This window comes from Ictalurus furcatus, chromosome 12 (genome assembly GCF_023375685.1).
Source record: "Ictalurus furcatus strain D&B chromosome 12, Billie_1.0, whole genome shotgun sequence".
Classification (NCBI taxonomy): Eukaryota; Metazoa; Chordata; class Actinopteri; order Siluriformes; family Ictaluridae; genus Ictalurus; species Ictalurus furcatus.
Genome location: NC_071266.1, coordinates 15382242 through 15403774, shown reverse-complemented (window position 1 = coordinate 15403774; position 21533 = coordinate 15382242). Strand labels below are relative to the sequence as shown.

The 21533-nt window shown below is 42.5% G+C and overlaps 1 protein-coding gene across 6 annotated transcripts in view; it reads left to right on the top strand.

The window, feature by feature from the left end:
- ash1l (ash1 (absent, small, or homeotic)-like (Drosophila)) overlaps positions 1-21533 on the top strand; it is a 43948-nt gene that overhangs the window by 14095 nt on the left and 8320 nt on the right. For all 6 annotated transcript variants that reach the window (XR_008387165.1, XM_053637126.1, XM_053637125.1 and 3 more), the window contains 17 exons: positions 1028-5333; positions 7723-8404; positions 8574-8747; positions 8874-8968; positions 9305-9378; positions 9486-9531; positions 9650-9758; positions 11636-11842; positions 14270-14416; positions 16006-16114; positions 17375-17536; positions 17645-17715; positions 17797-17966; positions 18073-18225; positions 19857-19911; positions 20290-20422; positions 20942-21190. Coding sequence is in view for 5 of the 6 variants with exons in the window: in XM_053637126.1 (XP_053493101.1) it covers positions 1028-5333; positions 7723-8404; positions 8574-8747; positions 8874-8968; positions 9305-9378; positions 9486-9531; positions 9650-9758; positions 11636-11842; positions 14270-14416; positions 16006-16114; positions 17375-17536; positions 17645-17715; positions 17797-17966; positions 18073-18225; positions 19857-19911; positions 20290-20422; positions 20942-21190 (6942 nt within the window). In the remaining variant the exon portion in view is untranslated. The remainder of the gene's footprint in view (positions 1-1027; positions 5334-7722; positions 8405-8573; positions 8748-8873; positions 8969-9304; positions 9379-9485; positions 9532-9649; positions 9759-11635; positions 11843-14269; positions 14417-16005; positions 16115-17374; positions 17537-17644; positions 17716-17796; positions 17967-18072; positions 18226-19856; positions 19912-20289; positions 20423-20941; positions 21191-21533) is intronic.

The following is a 21533-nucleotide window of genomic DNA, read 5'->3' as shown; positions in this document are numbered from 1 at the left end:
CCATTCCAGATTTATTCCCCCTTTGCTGTTATAATAAGCTCCGCTCTCTCTTCTGGGAAGACTTTCCACTAGATTTTGGGGCATGGCTGTGGGGATTTGTGTTCATTCAGCTACAAGAGCATTAGTGAGGTTGAGGTCAGGTGCTGATGTTGGGTGAGGAGGTTCCAGTTCATCCCAAAGGTGTTCAGTGGGGTTGAGGTCAGGGCTCTGTGCAGGACACTCGAGTTCTTTCACCTTCTTCCAACTTTAACACACCATGTCTTCATGGAGCTCATTTTGTACACAGGGACATTATCATGCCGGAACAGATTTTGGGCCTCTTAGTTCCACTGAAGGGAAATTGTAATGCTACAGCATACAGATACATTCTATACAATTGTTTGAATCAAACTTTGTGGGAACAGTTGTCCACATACTTTTGGCCATATACTGTACATTGTGCTGTTTGCATTTACAAGACAAACTGTACAAAAAGTTTTTTTCCCTCCTCACCAATGAGATAACCTATGCTATATTCAAAACGGTCATGAGAGAGAAAGGGAGAACGAGAGTTTGGCTGTATAACAGCATCCTAGAAATACACTGAACATTTTAATCTAATTTTTAAAAAAAATTATTAATTGTTTTTTATCTAGGTGTCTCTATTCCTTTGTAAATGTGTGCAGGAATTTCCTGTATTACAAATGCTAGGCTTGGCTTGTACTATGGGGATGATTAAAATCATGCTAAATTCCTTTAATCCCAAAATGAAAATCAGGCCCGGATATCTACATCCTTTCTCTTTCTCACTTTTTCTTTCTTTTTTTTCTAATTGTCTGTGTCTTCTCCTTTGAGGATTTCTTTTCTTCTTTCCATATCTATGTAATACTGTTTTCTCAAATAAATGGTTAATATTTTTTCCAAGCACACGTTTTTTTGATTAAAAACATACTGTTTATTATATGTTGGTGTTTACATGTATTATGTTAAATTAATTCCATTTGGTTAGTTTCAGTCTTTGGAATTTCTGCATTTTTTTTCTCACTAGGGTCCTCCGAAGCTGGCTTGCAAGTCAGAAGGAAAGGCAGATGTGAAGTCCCTTGCATCTTCAGAAAAATCCCTTAACAGTCACTGCCCTGTATCAGACAGCAAATCACACTCCTCTGGAAAAAAGAGCCTTGTATCCCAAACCAACCCACCAGCTCCTACACTACTAACTTCTCCCCCCAGTGCATCTCCACATGACCCCAAAATTGATGGAGTCACAAAACCGCCCCAATACACTTACACGGAGAGCCAGAGGGAGCAAGAAAGAGGCGCTCCAAACTGGGGTACTCCTACAGTCACTGAGAAACTCGCACAGCTTATAGCCACCTGCCCGCCTACTAAATGTCCTAAGCCCAAAGCCCGGAAAGTAACCCCAGCTCCAGCACACAGCAGCTCACCTCCCCTGATCTCCAATTTGCAGCGGCCTGAGCGGGCCATGGCCAACAGGAACACGTATTCCAGGGTAGCTCATCTTGCCCCTCCTCCACCTGTGTCACGGCCCCCAGGTCGTCCATATGGCTCACGAAACAAAGACAGTATTCTGGAGAAGTTATCTGGCATACCTAGAAAAGAGGAAGCTGGTGGACTTTCAAAGGAGATTACAAGTAGCAACAGTAACAGCAGCAACAACATTCCAGCAGTATCTTATAGCAACATTCGCTTAACAACCAATAATGATAGCAATGACGATGATAATAGCAATGGAATAAAATCGCGTCTTGGGCCACATTCATCCACACCTTCTCTTTTCTCCTCTTCCTTGGAGAGAATAGGGAGTGGGATCAGCCACCAGGTGATGCCTGCCTCACTTGGATCAAGGATAACTGCAAGCCCCTTACAAACAGAGGAACCCATTGATAGACAGAAAGAGAGAGACAAAGACATTTTTAATCTCAGAGAAATAAGTAAAGGCTCTTCCCCTGCAATGTCAGGGAAGCAGGACACTAAAGAAAAGGGGCCCTTCTCTGTACCTCGTGGAGAGAGGGGAAAAAGCCTAAGTCCACCTAAACGAAGTCCTGCACAAGAAAGTCACGCTAGTGGAGAACATAGCCCTGCCGAGTCCACCAAATTCACTGCTTCTCCTTCTATCCCTACCGGTACTAGTCGCAGCCTCTCACCACTTTGTGATGACCATGACCCTGCATCCCCTGGATCACCAGCAGAACAGGAGTCTAAGCCTCTGAAAAAGCGGCGGGGTCGAAGACCTCGCTGGACTAAGGCAGTCAGTCGCACACAAAGAGCGTTAGAAGATGCTACTCCTAGTCAAACCAAATCCACCACACTGCCTACCGACCTTTCACCCTCCCCACCCATTCGTCGGCCTGTTGGAAGGCCACCAAATGCTAATCGTGTGCTCCCTGTTGTCTCTGAGCTCTATTCTCCACCACCCAAGAAAAGGGGCCGGCCTAAGTCCAAAATGCCAACACTGGATGCCCCTACACGTGGTCGGTTGCCTCTCAAAGTGACTACCCCAAAAGTATACTCCATGTCCAAAGAGGAGCAGGATCCCCCTGTCTTGCACCCAGAGGTGGACCTGAATCCTCCTAAACCCATGCCACGAAAGAGAGGAAGACCAAAACGCTTACCTCCAACCCTACCCCAGGAGACCCAGCCTCCAACTCTTGCTCCAGAGCCAGGGGATACTGTGGCAGGCGACAAGTGCTTTCACAACAAAGGCAATGGGCAGCTCATAATGAAGACGATTATCGGCAAGATCAATAAGATGAAGACTGTAAAACGCAAGAGGTTTCTCAGCCAGATCCTGTTGGGGTCAGGAACTGAGCCGGAGGTCACTAAAAGTACAGGCATGTCAGGGACAGTGGCTTCTGCTTCACAATCTCTCTCAACCCTTGCTGCGACATTTGGTGGTAAACTTGGACCACAAATCAATGTAAGCAAAAAAGGGACAATATACATGGGAAAAAGAAGGGGCCGCAAGCCAAAAGCACCAGCCAACAATTCACCGGGTGCCCCTACACCACCACCAGAACCTTTTTTGACCCCAAACACTTCTTCCCCACACCACTCCCATCAGTCTTTGGCTTCACAGAACCAGCAAAACCAGATTCCCCCCTCAGACATTTTCCCCTCACCTTCACTTTCCCAGTCTAGTGGAGGACAAAGCCCCATCAGTGACGCTAGTTTTGTGGAACCTGGGTCAGTCCACTTAATGTCCCACTCACACTGTAGCCACCACTCATTTCCCTTTACCCCACCGGCTCTTTCAGCACCTTCCCCACGTTGTTTGGGAGTTTCCACGCCTTTGCTCTCCTCTCAGAAGAAGCCTTCTTGCAGAGGTCACCACCATCACCATCACCACTACCGACAACATTACCATTGTCGCAAGCTCTCACCTCCCAGGCCCCTATTGCCTACATCCCCTGCTCCTCTTAGTGAGCTGAAGGAGGCCACACCTTCCCCAGTCAGTGAGTCACATAGTGAGGAGACTGTGCCCAGTGACAGTGGCATCGGAACTGACAACAACAGTACATCAGATCGTGGGGAGAAGGCTGGGAGTGCTAGTGGGTTAGCTGGGTTAGGTGTCTCACAGAGTTTGACCAATGGGCTACTAATGCCTGGAATGATGGGGTCATCATTGGGCATTGGGGTAGGGCATAACCCCAGAGGCAGTAGGAGACATTCATCTACTGAACTTCTTGATTGTCCTTCACCCACACCATCCCCACTTGGAGAGAGGTCGTCAGCTGATCCACGGCGACCACACCCATTGGCTCCTGCTTCAGCACTAGTGGGCCACAAAGAGAAGCATAAGCATAAGTGCAAACGGCGTGGGCATGGATGCCCAGGCTATGATAAGTTGAAAAGGCAGAAACGCAAACGCAAGAAGAAGTACCTGCAGCTGCGTTCACGGAGGCAGGATCCTGACTTCCTGGCTGAGCTTGATGAGATATGCGTACGGCTTTGTGGAATACGAATTTCACACCGCACACCAGCTCTTCGCTTGGGCAGCAGCCTGGGTCTCGGTACAGGAACAGCTGGCACAAGTCATGGAGTTGGTATGGCTAGTACCAGAGCAGGCAGTAGCATTGGCGGTGGCACCAACCCCACACCTCATCATTACTTGCATAGAGACCTTTTACCCACAATCTTCAGGATCAACTTTAGTGGGTACTACTCACCCCACCCAGCATACCCATGCGATTCCCTGCACTATGTCCGTAAGCCTGATCTCAAGAAAAAGCGTGGAAGGCCCCCCAAGCTTCGAGAGTCAATGTCAGAGGTGCCTTTTGTTCCTGGCCTAGCGTTCCCCCTTACCAGTGGAGGGTTCTATCACCCGTCTTATGGTGTTCCATACTCCTCAGCCCCTCTTGGACTTGGTTATTATCGGGGCTATCCCCCAGCAAGTGCACTGTACCCTCACCCTCACCACCAGGCTCCACATTCTGCCCCATCCCACCATGGCCACCATAGTCCTTCCTTCCCTCCACCTCCTCCTCCTTCATATGTTCATCATCATCATCACCCTCCCCACCTGCTTCTCAACCCTTCTAAGTTCCACAAGAAAAAACATAAGCTTCTAAGACAAGAGTATCTCAGTGGGGGACGTTCAGCAGTGCTGTATCCTCCTATGTCTTCTGAACTGTCATTTAGCTGGCACCATAAACACAAGCACAGACATAAACATCGTGACCGGTGTGGAGAGGAAGAGGGCGATGATGGTGGAGGAGTTGGTAGTAGTGGTGGTGGTGGAGGAGGGAGAAATGGAAGCGAAGGCATGGGAGCAGGAAGAGGGGATCGAGGGAGAAGAGGGGGAAGCATGGAATCACTCAAGCATTGCGGGTATGGTCCAGATGGCTCAGCTGACTCCAGTGCTAACAAGCAGGCAGCTGCTACCTCTGGCAACTCCCCCTCTTCCTCCTCATCATCCTCAGCAGAAAGGTACAAGCAGAAAGAAGCCTCTATGTCCTGTCTGGTGCCTTCAAGACTGTCCTTGGGCCAAGGGAGTCGGGGGCACCATACTGCGGACTCTTGGTTCAGGATTGGCAGCTACGACGTTGATTACTCCAAACTTTCCCACAATCAGACTCTTGGGCAGGGGGCATTCTCTGATGGACATGTGCATAACTCAATGGGTTGCTCAGACAGTGAGGATGAAGATCACACTTCACCAAATGAGGAACAGGACTCGGGCTCCCACACAAACCTTTTTGCTTCAGCCCTTACTCGGACTTCTCTTAGATGTAATCAGGGCAGGAAAGGTGGGAGCTCTGAGGGCTCAAGTCTGACTCGTTTGGACAGATCAGTGAGGAAAGATCTCTCCACATCTGCTGAGAGGAGAGAATCAGGTAAATGAATTTATGAAAAAGTTTTGAATAGCAATGAAATGTACTATTATGTAGTTTTTAGATTTATATTAGCCTGCCTTTCATTTCTAAACAATCTTGACAAGTGACTGAATAAAAATCAGATCTTGACCCTCTGAGGTGACCCAGATTTAGTTTTTGTGCATTGTGAAGGTTACAGAATTAATGCAGCAAAGTGGACTCTTATAGCTGTTAGTAATGTGTCCGGCAAAATTTGAATGCATTGTGGAATTCTTGGCTTCCCTAAACACCTTTATGGTTAATCTTTTATTGAAGAGTAGACTATTATTGGCTACACGGATGTCAGTTGCACATATTTATTATATAGCTGTTAGCATTCAAATGTCTAAAGCCAAATGTATACTTCGTTTTTTTAGTCCTACACATAGCCTTTCAAAGTATTCTCCATTTGACATGTAAGCGTACACAGGCAGTCGACGCATGCGAATTACGACAACTTGCACTACCCCTCCTGGCCTACAAGGCTAAAATTATACAAATGCAGGTACTTTCTAACCTTCTCGCACAATCTCTCAGCCACATAGCCATCCATTGTTGTTCCAACTTGCACTCTTTTCCATCTCTTCCGTTTATTCCTTGTTTTTTTTTTTCTTAGACTACCTTGAGAATCAACGGCCCTGGTTCACTGTTGCCACCTTGTGGAACAAATAAAATAAAATAATTATTTTTTTAAAAAATAAAAAAATAGTGCAAAATAATTAAATGTGCATGTGTGACCTATCTGGCGGCACGCATACTCTGCAGATGACGAAATTTGGGTCACGTGAACTGTACGCTGTTCCTAGCATACACGTGAAAAGTGAAGTATACTTTGGGCTTAACCCTGAATTCACACCCGACTGCATCACAGGAGCGTAGTGTAGCGATTGTCTGTCCCACATGCAACTTGCACAGGAGCACTCTTAATTTTTATTAAGAAAGAATTATATCAATAATAAATTAATGCTCGTATGTACAGCCTTGCCCGTGAAACACTGGGGACAGGGACAGACGAAGCTGGGAAGCTGCAATTGTAGCACAGGATAATAAAACCATGGTTATAACAACATGGAAGACAAGCATAATGTGTAATTGTTGCATGTGGTATACATCCAAGAAGTGCTTCTGAACCTAAAGTTCAACTATATTAAATGTCTGCCGCATTATGTATCCACCAATGTGTTACAAATGGCAACATGATTTAAAGTGTGTATTGGTTTGTATGTACATGTACATGCATATGTACAGCATCCCTTGTGACAAAAAAGTATTAGATGTCTGGGTACTAGGTCATGAGTACCAGTGTTCATTGATTGCACATATGAGTTACATTGGTTAAAAGTAGGAGAATGGAACAGGAAAGAGTGTTTTATAATATTTAGGGTGTATGGTTGAAATTTGGCAAGTGATTTTAGGAAGAGAAGAAGGTGGGAGGACTTGCTGAACACTGTAGTGAGAGAGACTGATAAAGAAAGAAAGATAAAGGGTTGATAAAGATTTGATTACATTTACATGTTTAGTCAGAAACTTATTGCATTTTATTAACCACTTGTTTAAATCCTCTTTTTTTTCCTCAAAGATTTTCCCTACTATTTAATTCAGGCTATATTTGATAAAATCAGAATTAGTAATTTGCATATATCAGCTCTCCATTTACCCCTTCTTTCCTGCTCACTCAGCTTCTTTGAGCCTGAGCGGCCATGAGCAAAACTGCATCTGCACCGTTTTAGTGTGGCAGACACATTGAAAAAGTCACGTATGAGTTATATAAGTTAAGTTAATCATATACGACAAAGTTGATCTGATCTTGCTGAGCTTCACTCTGTGAAGCTCAGGACGCTAATGACCCATTTAAATGAGAAAACAATAAAGCTCCTTTTAAGCCATTTTAAATCAAATGCAGTTAGCGCTGCTTCAGTGTAGCGCTTTAAACTGAAATAGCTGAAAGAGGGGATGTAACAGACATGTGCACACAAAACCAAAATCTTCCTTTATTTTCATGTGCAAAATACACCGTGTACTTGAAATACCGTGTACACATGACTTGCGACTTGTGTGAAAACATAAAAGCTGTAAATACCCCTACATTCCTCCACACTTTTCTAGCACTGTTGACTAGTTATTTATGTCGTTACTGTCAATCACTATGCAGTATGACACGCCCACATCGTTCTGATCCTGGCATAAAATAGGTTCTTTTGTAGCTTTTAGTTGTAATTAAATGGTAATTGAGTATATATTTCTTGAATTACAGTACAAAAGATATGTATGAAACGCTAAAGACTACATAATGTATACTTTTTTTTTTCAAGATTCAAAATATCTAAAATCTTGTCATGGGCTTTCACTGATCTATCTCTTCTTCTCAAAGGAAACTGTGGTATACAGACACGATACGGTCAGTTTAGCGCACCCGATTTTTCGGAGGCTCCTCCCCACCGACACCATCACCATACTCCTCTGTCTGTCTCCCACTCGTCCTCCTGCGTCTCTGTCTGTGGCCTGGAGCAGCCAGGGGCGAGTCCATCCGCACGAACTTCACAGCCTGCATGCTGCTTGGACTCTTCCCCCTCCCGTTCTTCCCAACGTTCAGCCCCACCTCCTCCCAAAAACAACTTACATCATGTCAACAAGATCCTCCGGGCGAAGAAGCTGCAGAGGCAGGCACGCACTGGAAATAACATGGTTAAGAAAAGGGGACCGGGGCGGCCCCGCAAGAATCCGCTACCCTCGCCATCAGCATTGCCCCCAACGTCGCCGCCTCCACCAGAGCCCGAACCGGAGAAGCACAGTAAAGAATGGGAGGAAGACACGGTTACAGATGCCATTGAGTCTGTTATACAGAGGCAAAAACGAAAAGGCCGAAAGAGGAACCGCTGGGATAGGGACAGGGATGAAAATGGAGAAGATGAAGATGAGACCGTGCATGAGAGGGAGGAAGAAGAGGAGGAGGAAGCAAGGCCAGAGGCAAGAGAAGAGGAGACGGTGACACGGGGACAGCCGACAGGAGGGAAAGGATGGCTGCCACATGAGGAGATGCAAGGCTTTCAAAGGTCTGCCTTTTCTTTTATTTAATCTAAATCTAAGCTCATGCATTTTATTAACTTCGACTACAGCTGTTGTCGAAGTTATGGTAAAACTGTGGCCTAATGATTTGACCAAATGATTCAACTAAAGCAAAAACTCCTGGGTAAACTTAACGTAATTGTGTTTACCTTTTAGTGCTGTGGAAGGAAAATCTGATGGCCACTCCTCCCCTGAACGCACAGGTCCAACCCACATGGTACAAGCCCCGCCCACACCAGTGACTACCCAACGGGAGAAAAAAGCTGCTAGGCCACCCAAGAAGAAATTTCAGAAGGCTGGCCTTTATTCCGACGTGTACAAGACGGATGAGTATGTCTAGCACATAAATCTTTCTGAATGGGTTAGTTTAGGTGCAGAACATTGTATTGCCAACCTTTCCTTACGATTGTGTTAACACCCCACCATTGTCGTCCTATCTTCCTTTCTCACCATCAGTCCGCGTGGTCAGCTGCTACAGCTAAAGAAGGAGAAGTTGGAGTATATTCCAGGTGAACATGAATATGGCCTGCTTCCTGCTCCCATTCATGTTGGTAGGTCCACTTATTAACAGCCAAGTGATTTATTTATTTATTACATTATTACTTCACACAGATAGCAAAACACAAACCAAAGACAACTATAAAATAAAAGATCTTGTGCAGGATTATTGTGTGTGTGTGTGTGAACAGTGCCATGTTATAGCTCTAGCTGTTGGTTCTATTTAAATCTCTGTTGCTCACTGAGCAGATCACTGAGCGTTCGTGCTGATTGTTAGTTAAACATTTGCTGGCTGTCGGGTTATAAATTGATCGGCTAGGTATTCAGTGACATTGCATAAAACCGCAGTGTCTATTATTAACCACCTTCTTACCTCCTCTTCTCTCCAGGGAAGTATTTGAGACAGAAGCGCATAGATTTCCAGTTGCCTTATGACATCCTGTGGCTTTGGAAACACGACCAGGTAGTTTGCCTGTGCAACTTTGCTTAATTTTACACAACTCACTTTATCACCTTATATCCATTATCAACAACCTATTATTATTATTATAATTATTATTATTATTTCAGCTGTATAAGAGACCGGATGTCCCTCTCTACAAGAAAATAAGATCCAGTAAGATTCTACAGTTTTCCATATGCAAATAAACATTCACACTCGTACTTTCTAGTACATAGGGTATGTTGTACGAGGTTGTTTATCATTAATAACCTAATCATATTCTCTCCCTTAGACGTCTACGTTGATGTAAAGCCGCTCTCAGGCTATGAAGCCACTACCTGTAACTGCAGGTCCCCTGAGGACCACAGTGCTAAGGGCTGCATGGATGACTGCCTTAACAGGTAATAATAGGATCTGATGCTTTTAAACAATCCTCGATTTTGAACCATTTTAACCATTATTTATATGTACAGTCAGGGCCATAAATATTTAAATGCTTAGTCAATGTTATTGTTATTCTAGCCGTCTGTGACAGTATATTGGAATTGAAATGAAATAATGATTATGATCTGAAAGTGCAGTGCGGTTACAGCACTTTTTTTTTATATTTGTCATGCTGTCCACCCACACCTCTCCCTTTTAAGGGACCAAAAGTATTTGAAGAAACTAAGTTAATCAAATTAGATTGTCATTTGTAATACTTGGTTGCAAATCCTTTGGCGTCAATGACTGCCTGAAGTCTGGAACGCACAGACATGACCAGACGCTGGGTTTCTTCCCTGGTGATGTTCTACCAGGCCTTTACTGCAGCTCTCTTCACTTCCTGCTTGTGCTTGGGGCGTTTTGTGTTCAGTTTTGCCTTCAGCAAATGAAATGTATGCTCAGCATAACTTTGCAGAACTTTCCACTTCTTTGACTTGAAAAAAAAGTTGGGTTGCTTTCGATGTATGCTTTGGGTCATCATCCATCTGCACTCTGAAGCACCGTCTAATGGGTTTCGAAGCTTTTAGCTGAATCTGAGCAGATAATACAGCCCTGTACATTACAGAATTTACCCGGCTGCTTTTGTCAGCAGTCACATGATCAATAAATACAAGTGAACCAGTTCCACTGGCCAGTACACGCCCACGCAGTAAGATTATGTGTAGGTCATTTCTTTCTCCAAACTCTTCTCCTCAATCATTCTGGTACAAGATATCTATAGGCTGTTGCTCTGTACAGGCTTTTTTCTGCCAAACTCTTAATCTGGATATAAATATGTCAATTAAAGCTGAAAGTCTGCACTTTTTGTCAATGTACAAATTATGGATCTGGCTGTATATAGTGGTCAGGGTTTTAGTGTCACCGCTACACTATACTACATTTACTTTTTAAAATGTGCACTTAAATAAAGGCATGTTGACCTATCAGAGTTTCTGCTAAGAAATTTTCATGCCGGCCAACAGGTCCGGGAATGATACAGTTTACCTGACAATCATCATCTCATCTCATTCCGAGGTTTATTTCACACTGTGATGTTTTGGACTATGCATAGTATATGTGATTGTGTCGGTGGGGGTGTGGTCGAGCGTCAGCTGTTGGCCTGAGTTTACTTGTGTGTGTCTGTTTGTGCTTTCAGAGTCTCCCGTAACGAGCGAGAGATAGAGAGATGACCAGCACAGAGATGTGTGTGTGTGTGTGTGTATGTGTCATTGAATGGGTCTGTTGAAAAGCGAAATTAAAAATGGAGAGATGTGCAGACGGAGACCTTATTTAGGTGTTCAGCTGAACGTACTTCGTCTATCGTTTGCTCCGTGTTAACATTTTCCTGGACATTTTGTCCAATTTTTAATTTTATCCAACATTCAAATTTGTAACGGTTAAAAACTGGTATTAACCGGCTAACGGAAACTCTGATATATATCAAACAGTTTATATATATATATATACACACACACACATATGTATATATATGTATACACACATTTGTTTTTGGAGAACCACTCTGTTGAACTCCCTCACTTCCCTTAACGATTAATCCTCACACCTGTACAAACCTTTATTTGTAGCCTTCAAAGAAAAGTTGTTCTTGAAAATTTCTTGAAATCCCAAATATTGGGGGGTAAAAAAAAAAGTAGATTATTATATGATCAAGTGCACCTCGTTATATCATGATTCTTCCATCACGCTCTCTTTTTTTCATCCATCCGTCTCTATCTCCCACATTGCATTCTTATACCCATCTTCTGTGTTCTGTGTTCTCTCTCTCTCTCTCTCTCTCTCTCTCTCTCTCTCTCAGGATGATTTTTGCTGAGTGTTCCCCCAGCACTTGTCCATGTGGAGAGCATTGTGATAATCAGCGAATCCAGAGGCACGAGTGGGTTCAGTGTCTGGAGCGTTTCAGGACGGAAGGAAAGGGTTGGGGAATCCGCACTAAAGAGCCACTGCGTTCTGGCCAGTTCATCATCGAGTACCTGGGAGAGGTGGTCAGCGAGCAGGAGTTCAGGTTAGCCCCATGCTGGATTCAAAGCTCAAGAGTTCCATTTATTATTATATTTTGAATCACTAATAGGAGGTTTTGTGATGCCTTCTAGGCCCTTTTCAGCACAAAATTGTCGATTTGATAACATACATGGGGATGAAATGAGTTAGAATCTAATGATTACAGCAACTTGTAAGCTTTTGAAAGATGCATTGATTATTTTACATTTTAAATGTATTGATTATAACTTTCGTAACATCATAAATTAACTTTAGCATTTAGATTTTTTTAATACAGTTTATTTCTTTGGTCTTTCACGTCCACATAGCCAACCATTTAACTAAGCAGTTTTTGTATGTTTAATATTATGCTTGGACATTGTCCATGATGAACAACAGTTTACCCAGTTTAGCATACTTCCTTAAACAGTCAATTCCAAAGAGTCCATGTTGGTCCCAATGACCTCTCAAGTCTTCCTAATTAGTTTTCTGCCTTTCTGCCACTGTGGATCATCTTGCTAGACATATTAAAGGACCAGAGCTTCCTCAAAATGTAGTGTCTGCCTTGTCGTTCACTGTATACTGTCTCTCTGTGGTATGCATCCAGTCCGGTCTGTTTTCTAGGTGCACCCCCAGGAACTCCTATGTTTCCATCACCTCCCAATGTCTCCCAATGGGTCTCTCCCAATCCATCACTATCTCATTTGTCTTGGCCACATTGAGCTGTAGGTTGTTTATCCCATACCACTCGATGAAGCTGTTGATCACAGCCCTATATTCCGACTTCTGCTGCGGCAGTGTGATCACGGCACATATGTAAATTACGCATGTAATCTGAGCTGTGAACAAGAAAGGAGACAGAACGTTCCCCTGCGGAGCGCCTTGCCGTGCTCACTGTCTGGTCCCAGACACAGTTCTGCAAACGCATCTGGATGTCATATAGTCAGTGATTAAGGCAAATGTGGTAGTGTCCTCCAGCATCCCTCTTAGCTTCTTGCCAAGTAATGAGGGCAGTTTGGTGTTAAAAGCACTGGAGGGTTCCCGAGTGGCGCAACAGAAAAGCATACACTTCATCATTAGGAGATCACAAGTTTGAATCCCAACGATGCCACGCTACCGCCATTTGCAAAACTGGCCCTGCTCTCAGGGTGGGATGCTTTCAGGGCCCGACAGTGCTGGGATTTGAATCTTCGAATCAGTAGTCCAGCGTCTTAAACATTAAGCTACCACTGCCCACATGCTTACCTCACCATCCTTGGTTGGAAGGTGTCATGTGATAAGAGTTAGCTGGTGGAGGAGAATTGGCAAGCCCAAATTTGGAAACACTGGAGAATCAAAATACGTGACACTCACAGTGGCAAAATCAATATAAAGTATTTTAGTATGGTGTTGGACCACCATAAGTTGCAAGAATAGCTTAATTGTGACATGGCAGAGATTCTACAAATCTCTGGAACTCTACTGAACCATGCCAGTAAAATATCCTGACGTCATAACAGAGCCACCGGACCCACTCACTGTAGGGCGCACATTGCAATCAGAAGGTAATCGGCTCAGTGAGACCAGACCCAGAAGGTGGTCTGACTCTCATTGTTGTCGGATCTGAGATCGGATCATTATGGAGAAAATTCCTGCTGGATTTTACAGGGTGTCAGGAACCAACAGGAATCTGTTGAGCAAATATGTCCATCCAAAAATGTTGAGCAAGATAAACACTGCAAAAAAAAAAAAATCCATTATACAGCTGCTTGGAAAATAGTTTTACTATAATTTAATAGTTTTACTATTGGTTCCAGACTTTAAGGACACTCTGTATTGTGTTTTAAACATTACAAATCACTCTTTTATCATCCATAGTGACATGGATTACTATAGTAACCTCCTCTCCCTGCAAACACAGTGTATATTGTTTAGTTGTCACCTAACAGACAGCTGTCCAGAGATGATCCTTTCATCTGCACATATGGGGGTTGTCATGATAATTGTTTGATTTTGATATGAAGTAGAGTATGACGATTCTCAATAATAGTATATCTTAGACCTCTATCATAAGATCTCCCCCAAAAATATGCTGGAAGCTTTTTGTTGCATGAATAAATTTTATTTTTTTTTAAACCAAACTTGCCTAACAGAAGGTCTCAGGCCCTATCTGTGCTCTTGCCAAGGTCAAAGGCAATAACCTACTCCACAAACAAAGAGTGAGGTTTGGGCGTATTTAACTTGCCTTGCTAACAAAGCCAACAGACACGAGAACAACAGGTGCTTTATGTAACACTTGTTATAAATCCCTACACTGTAAAGCAGGCACACTTGTCCAGGCATCCTAACCTCTACAAGAACCTGAAAATTCAGCAGCGTAGCTAATAAGCCATTACGTCAAGGCGTTCATCAACTTGCACACCACAACAAATAATGATTTTCCTGGTTTAAATCTTGAACTAACTGTCTGTAGGAGTCGAATGATGGAGCAGTACTTCTCTCACAGCGGTCAGTACTGTCTAAATCTAGACAGCGGTATGGTGATCGACAGCTACCGCATGGGCAACGAGGCGCGCTTCATCAACCACAGCTGTGAGCCCAACTGTGAGATGCAGAAATGGTAAGAAACGTGAAGAATCAACTCATTAACTAGAGCTGATGAGTTCCGCGTATGAAATTGCTCAGCGTTAGTCAGAATTGATTGTGCACAGGGATTCAGCGGTGACCTCATGGAGGTTCAGCGAGCCCTTAAACAACAGTGTCGAGGACTGATATGTTCCATAAAACTCGAGTGGACAATTAGTGTATACTTTAAACCGGTCTTTCTTGGTTACTACAGCTGTAGTTCTACTGAGTGATTGTGATGAGTAAGCCATTACGATAAAACATTTTCTGCATATTAAGCTCACAGATGTTGATGATAATAAATGGCATGATTAGCCAAATGTAAACATTCTTTGGAACAGGACATACTCACGATCTAAGTTACAGAGCCAACATCTGCTTTGTACCCAAATATATACCCATACACACACACACACACACACACACACACAGACACTGGTGAAAGAGTGCTTCCAGACTAGGGGCTGGTGTGTCATCCATCTTGTAATGGAAGAACGACTGTTTAGTGAGAGGGTGGAGGACACAGCTGTGCTGTCCATTAGACACTCACGCTCACAAATGTGCATTCCTTTACTCATACCCGAAGCCGTGTGTGACCGTGACTACAAACCAGTGGGTCTTACAGGGCTTTGGTGTAGTAGAGCTTGAGTTTCTACCAGTTTTACTTCAACTTCAGCTTAACAGTGGCCTAGAACGTATAGTTAAAGACGATCCTGTTAGGCCAATGGGAAGCAGCTGATTATAAAAAGCGCTGCTCCCCTGAATTTTTGTCACAGAAGAGTACTTTCAGAGCTGAAAATATGCTACACTCGCAGTTTTTTTCCATGTGGGAAATGGGAAAAAAACTACTTTAGCCGGCCCTGGCTTTTACAGTTATATGGTGAGAGAGTGGCTATTGGTTCTGTTCTGCTGTAGTGAACTTCAAACATTCATGCAACAGTTTGGACTGAAATATCAGCACGGCATCAACATCGGGCAAAATCGAGTAGCTCAACAGCAAGCTAGCCAGCTGATATTATTTTTATGAGTGATAACTCTAACGTTGACGATGATCTTCTCAAAACAGTGATTAGTACGGTCAGTGTTATAGATTTAACCAAGGGGACTTTACACTGTCCACAGTGCGAACGGCCACGTTGATTTGACGTTACTCTGTAAGCAGGGAAGGAACTGGCAGGTTAAAAGACTATGCCAAGCTGACGAGTTGAAATTTCAAGTTGAGGGGTGTTTGCAGAGGTTTTTACAAGTTATAGGTGCAGAATTTCACATCGAACGCAGCAATAGTTCAACTGACCAATCAGGTCGCAAGTTGAGGAGGAAGCGTAAACTTGAAAAAACAAACATGGAGGACAGAGTGTCAGTAAAAAAAATACTAAAAAGTCTAGTTAGTGAGCCAATATGAGAAGATTTGCAACATGCTGAAGCAAGACTATTTGTTTGCCAATAATCAAAGTTTACTCAAATTAAATTTGCTAATCTTTAAATGAAGCATTTGCTCACTCTGTGTATCCTACTTGCAGTCAAATGTTAATAAATAATATATATATATAATAAATAATATACATTTCTTTCTGTTATTTCCAGGTCAGTGAACGGGGTGTACAGGATTGGATTGTTTGCCCTGAGAGACATGGACAGTGGGACAGAGCTCACTTACGACTACAATTTTCACTCCTTTAACACTGAAGAGCAGGTGTGTATGCAAGGGGCCACTTATCTTCTACATCTACATGTCAGACACAAAACAAAAAAACAAAACAGCCAATCAATCATAATCCAGGCCACAGAGCTGGACGCAGCCAGGTCCACCTTCTCATTTAACATGAGGAAAGAGTTTTTGCAGTAGACTACAGTAAAAGTTATGGCTTACATGAGGTTAGAAGGTTACAACTCATTGTTTTCTTAATCTAGTGTGTCTGTTGTTCTTACAGAGTTTTACATAACCAATACGTTAGCACAGCTGAATATTAACTAATATTTTAGTAATGTTAGCATTACATATCACCTTAACCCTTTAAAGCATGGTGTTTGCCATATGGCAACAGTGAATTTTTTCCAATGTTCTGATAATTCAAAAGTACTATTTTCCTATGTAACTGGGGAAAATGGATCTTTTAGACTTGACATAACATAAAAATGCCATGTCACATGACCAGGAAGTGCTGTTTGCGCTTCCTTTTCTGCAGTCACATGGCATGGTGAAGGTCATCATCGGAGGCTCTCAATTTGATAAGTTTTTCAATAATTAGGCAAAACTACTTAAAGGGAAAAAAATTCAACTCTATCTATTCATATTTATGTTTTGTCATTTAAACAATTGATGTATTTTGAATATTCTTTTAAAAGATAAAATGTAATTGTTGCATGTGCATTCATGAAGTGAAACAGGCCTATACAGTAAAACAGACACTAGGCTTTGCTAATAGTAAGGCCTGTAATCTTTCTGTAAAAGCAGCTTGCAGGACTAGGTTTATAGCTGCTTGCACTGCACCAGTGTGCTGTGTGTACTGCAAAAAAGAAAATATTGTTTAATTCTGGTATCACTAACAATCCAACATGACGAAACAATAAAAAAAATGCAAAGTAAATAAATATATATATATATTTTTTAAAGTTCTTATTTGACTTACCCTCGTAAAAAATCAAATATGAATGGTTTAAAAAATACATTCACAAAAAAACATGCAATAAAATATGCATTTTTTTTCTTAAAATGACTGAACACTATAATATTAATATAAGGTGCAAATGTAAAATAACGAGTTAGAACCATAATATTTTGAATATCACATTCAATTAAGTTGATTATTGATAATTGTATGACGTTTCGCTCTTAGCCCAGAGAGAACCTTATGATCCTAGGCTTGTTCTAGAACGTGTTCCTCCTTTTCATTCACGTCAATGTTATTATTCACTGTTAGAAAGACGCCATGTTGTCTTTATTCCCGCACAGCAAGCGTGTAAGTGTGGCTCAGAAGGCTGCCGTGGCATCATTGGCGGAAAGAGTCAACGACTCAACGGCCTTCCTGGCAAAGCGGGAGGATCAGGAGGCGGGGCACGAAGGCTTGGGAGGCTGAAAGAGAAACGCAAATCAAAGCACCATCTTAAAAAACGAGTGTGTGAAGTAATAAACATTCGTGAATCAAAGGTGTTTTTTTCTTTTCTTCTGTTTTTCCCCCCATCCTCTAGTAATAACACACACGTACGTATTTTTTGTCCCCAGGAGGAGGAATCCAGCGACAGCAGCAAGTTTTTCCAGCACCTTCTGATGAAGCCGATGTCTAACAGAGAGAGGTAGAATCCGATGACGATGACTTTTCCGTGATGAATCGAAACATGCCCCATCGTACTCAAAATAAGTCTTACTGATTGCAGGAACTTTGTCCTGAAGCACCGAGTGTTCCTGGTGCGTAACTGGGAGAAGATGAGGGACAAGCGGGAGCTGTTGAAGAGGGAGGGAGAGAGGGAGCGAGAGAAGGAGAGCAGCCTGTCACAGTACGCCCGATGGGGAGGTGTCATCCGTGATGATGGGAACATCAAATCAGGTGTGTGTACACATGTGGGAGACATCTACAGTCAGGTTTATTACAGACGGTAGTGCTGAACGTTTTTACACACCTCTGATTGTGTGTGTGTGTGTGTGTGTTGCAGATGTGTTCCTTACACAGTTCTCAGCGTTACAGACCTCGCGTTCGGTGCGTACACGCAGACTCGCCGCTGCTGAGGAAAACACAGAAGTCACTCGCACAGCTCGTCTTGCGCACATCTTCAAAGAGATCTGTGACATGATCACCAGCTACAAGGGTCAGTACACGCACGCACACGCGCACACACACACACACACACACACACACACAAACACACACACAAACATGTGGAATCATAACCGTAAACCCAGTGTGTACCAATCCTTAAAGGATTTCGTCATGGTTACTTTGTGTTCCGAAGATGAACGAAAGTCTTGTGGGTTTGGAACGACCTGAGGGGGAGTAACTGATGACAGAATTTTTCATTTTAGGTTGAAGTATCCCTTTAATCACTGTTAATCACTGAGAAATACACTAGCGTTCCACACAGCTCTATTGTACTTTAATTAATCTTGTTAAGCATGTAAACTGTAACAGTATAACAGACGTATTGTCTGTGCGTCCCAGAGAGATGATGTGCTTTATTTGTGGTGATAAACATGCGAAAAATCTCCACGTAGCTGTCACGTCAGCCGCAAAAACATAACAGGAGACCATATTGATTTTTAACAGCAGGCCAGAATTTGTTTTAGAAAAACACTGCTATCGAATCGAAACCCTTTCCAAGCCAACAGAAGACTGTTGTGGTTACAGGCAGTCAGTACAAGGCGCTCCGTCTTTGCAGTATCGGAACTAAAATCAGTCTCAAACGCTAGATAGTTAGGTCACGTTCTGACTGAGGTGTTGCCTGTAATGGACATGTTTAGCAAGCTAAGTTTGTTCAGCTTAGAAGTGAGTTTAAGGCATCTGGCTGAACAGCACCTCAGCTCTCGGTGCCACAACAACAACGACGTGTAATCGTAAAATGTTACGTCTTGAACCTTGTAAGCATCGAGAGACTTGTAAGCCTTCAGTTTCTCTCTAGTATAAACGTTCAGTGTTTCTATGAGATATGTGTCTATGTGTCTGTTTCTGGCCATTACAGACTAGACCAGGATCATACAGCACTCCCTTTCTTTTTTTTTTGTGTAATCCATAGTAATATGTGGATAACATTTTTACTTTTTTATTTTATTTATTTTTTACCAGTGGCCAAAAATGTCACTTCCGCCTGTTCTGGGTGTGTCAGTGTTCAGCACTGAATTTATTAATGATGTGACACTCCACAGTAGTTCTTAGTGGCTCATATCAAAGTGTTTTAACAACACTCAGTGCTTTAAGAATTTGCAGTTTTCCCATAAGTGTTTCTTCTTCCTTTCTTTTTTTTTTAATAACAGAGAGTCATGATACTCTACACCAACCATGTCCTGATTAATCTTCTAACAGACTTGTGGCGATAAAATAATTCATTTGTTTATACTGATTGGAAATGTCCGATAAGTCGCCAGCGTACCGTGAGAAAGGGTTAATCGATGTCAGACCGATTCTTGACAGTTCCTTCAGTTAGATTATAATGAAGTAAGGCCAGGTTGCTAGACTAACTCTTATCTTTTTGCACCCATTTCTTTTATTTTCATAATATAAATATTAAATGTATTATTGAATCTCTCTCTCTCAGTTCAATTCAGCAAGCTTTATTGGCATGACCGTATACATGTACAGTATTGACAAAGCATTACAGGAATGAGAACTGTTTATTAATAACATATTAGTTAGAACATTGAGTTTAGAAATTAAGCATTAGTACAAATAGCGGCAATCTTAAAGAAGTAAAAAAAAAATTAATTCTCCCTCTCTTTCTCAATGTAGATTCCTCAGGACAAACTCTTGCAGCTCCCCTGCTTAATTTACCTTCTAAAAAGAGGTAAGCACACATATTTGATAAGTTACCCTATGTTCCAGATATTTTCCCAAAGCCAGAGTGACGAAATGTACTTATTAATGTCTAAACACTAAGACAACAGCAGTAGTTTTTTCTTTATTTGTATAAAGTAATTGTGTTAGCTTACAAAGTGCATCGATATGATGTGTGTGTATGGCATAAAAACTTGGGTTGGGGCACCTAATACACGAACAGCTCAGTATATTGTCTGTAAGTACAGCAAGTTGTTTAGATTTAACGCTGAGTCCAGTAACAAATTAAATTCAGTATTGAAATCAGTCTCATATCCAATCCTTCATTAGTCCTTTCAGAGTAACGTTTTGGAAAGCTCATTGCTTGTGTGTGTGTGTGTGTACACAGGAACATGCAGTACTATGAGAAGGTATCAGATCCTCTGGACCTCAGTACCATAGAAAAGCAGATCCTCACCGGACATTACAAAACAGTGGAGGCCTTTGACACAGACATGCTCAAGGTGTTCCGCAACGCCGAGGTCAGTCTAACTGCACGAGCCGAATTCTCATACTGCTTGGACTTGTTCTTTGGCACTTTTTAGAAACATCACCAGCAAGCCTGCTAACAGCTACGACTATTTACAGCTGGCATGTCTGAGGCGTAATAGCGTAAACGGTACAAGATTGCAATTAGAGTTAAGTTGGCTTTAATCTAATTCCAGCTCTAAGTAAAAACAAAGCAGATTGCTGCTTTGGTCCAACTTAAAAAATAAATAAATAAATAAATAAATTGAATCTGTGCCCAGATCAAGGAATGTTTCTAACTTTGCGTTTAAGATGTCTTTATTTTTGGCTGCCACACTCGGTTCCAGTATTCAAGTTAGTATTTAAGTTACAGCATCGCCAGCTCTCCACCGAAGAGACACTCAGAACAAAATGCTATGTACTGTACGCAGAGAATTTCCGTAGAATTCCGTGCCGTTTTTTCTTTTTTCTGTAAAAATGATTAGTGATCATTGTCAGACTTTCTGCCTCACCTTCTGCTCTGTCTTGTAAAGAAATACTACGGACGGAAGTCTTCGGTGGGCCGTGACGTGTGCCGGCTGCGTAAGGCGTACTACGGCGCGCGACATGAGGCCGCGGTGCAGATCGATGAGATCGTCGGGGAGACGGTCAGCGAGGCGGACAGCTCTGATTCAATGGACCGCGACCATGCTCACCACGTCAACAAAGACGACGACATCATCCGCTGCATCTGCGGCATGTACAAGGACGAGGGCCTGATGATCCAGTGCGAGAAATGCATGGTACATAAACACAGCAAGGTTTTGCGAGATGACGAGAATAATAAGTACCCGAGACTTTTGATGCCCTACACGATTAACGAGGGCTGAAAGTGTCTGGTGTTTTTCCAAAGAGGTTGCTGCTGCTATCTATCTATTTATCTATCTATCTATCTATATATATATCTATATCATGATGTTCTATACAATATATCATATATATATATATATACACAACAACATGGTCAGACATGATCACCAGCTGCAGTGTGATGTTCACGTGCTTTGAGAATCTTTGTTGATTATTAGTTTTCCATCACTGTCCCTGAAGAGATATAAAACCTGTTCTTCTCTCTCTGCTCTGTTT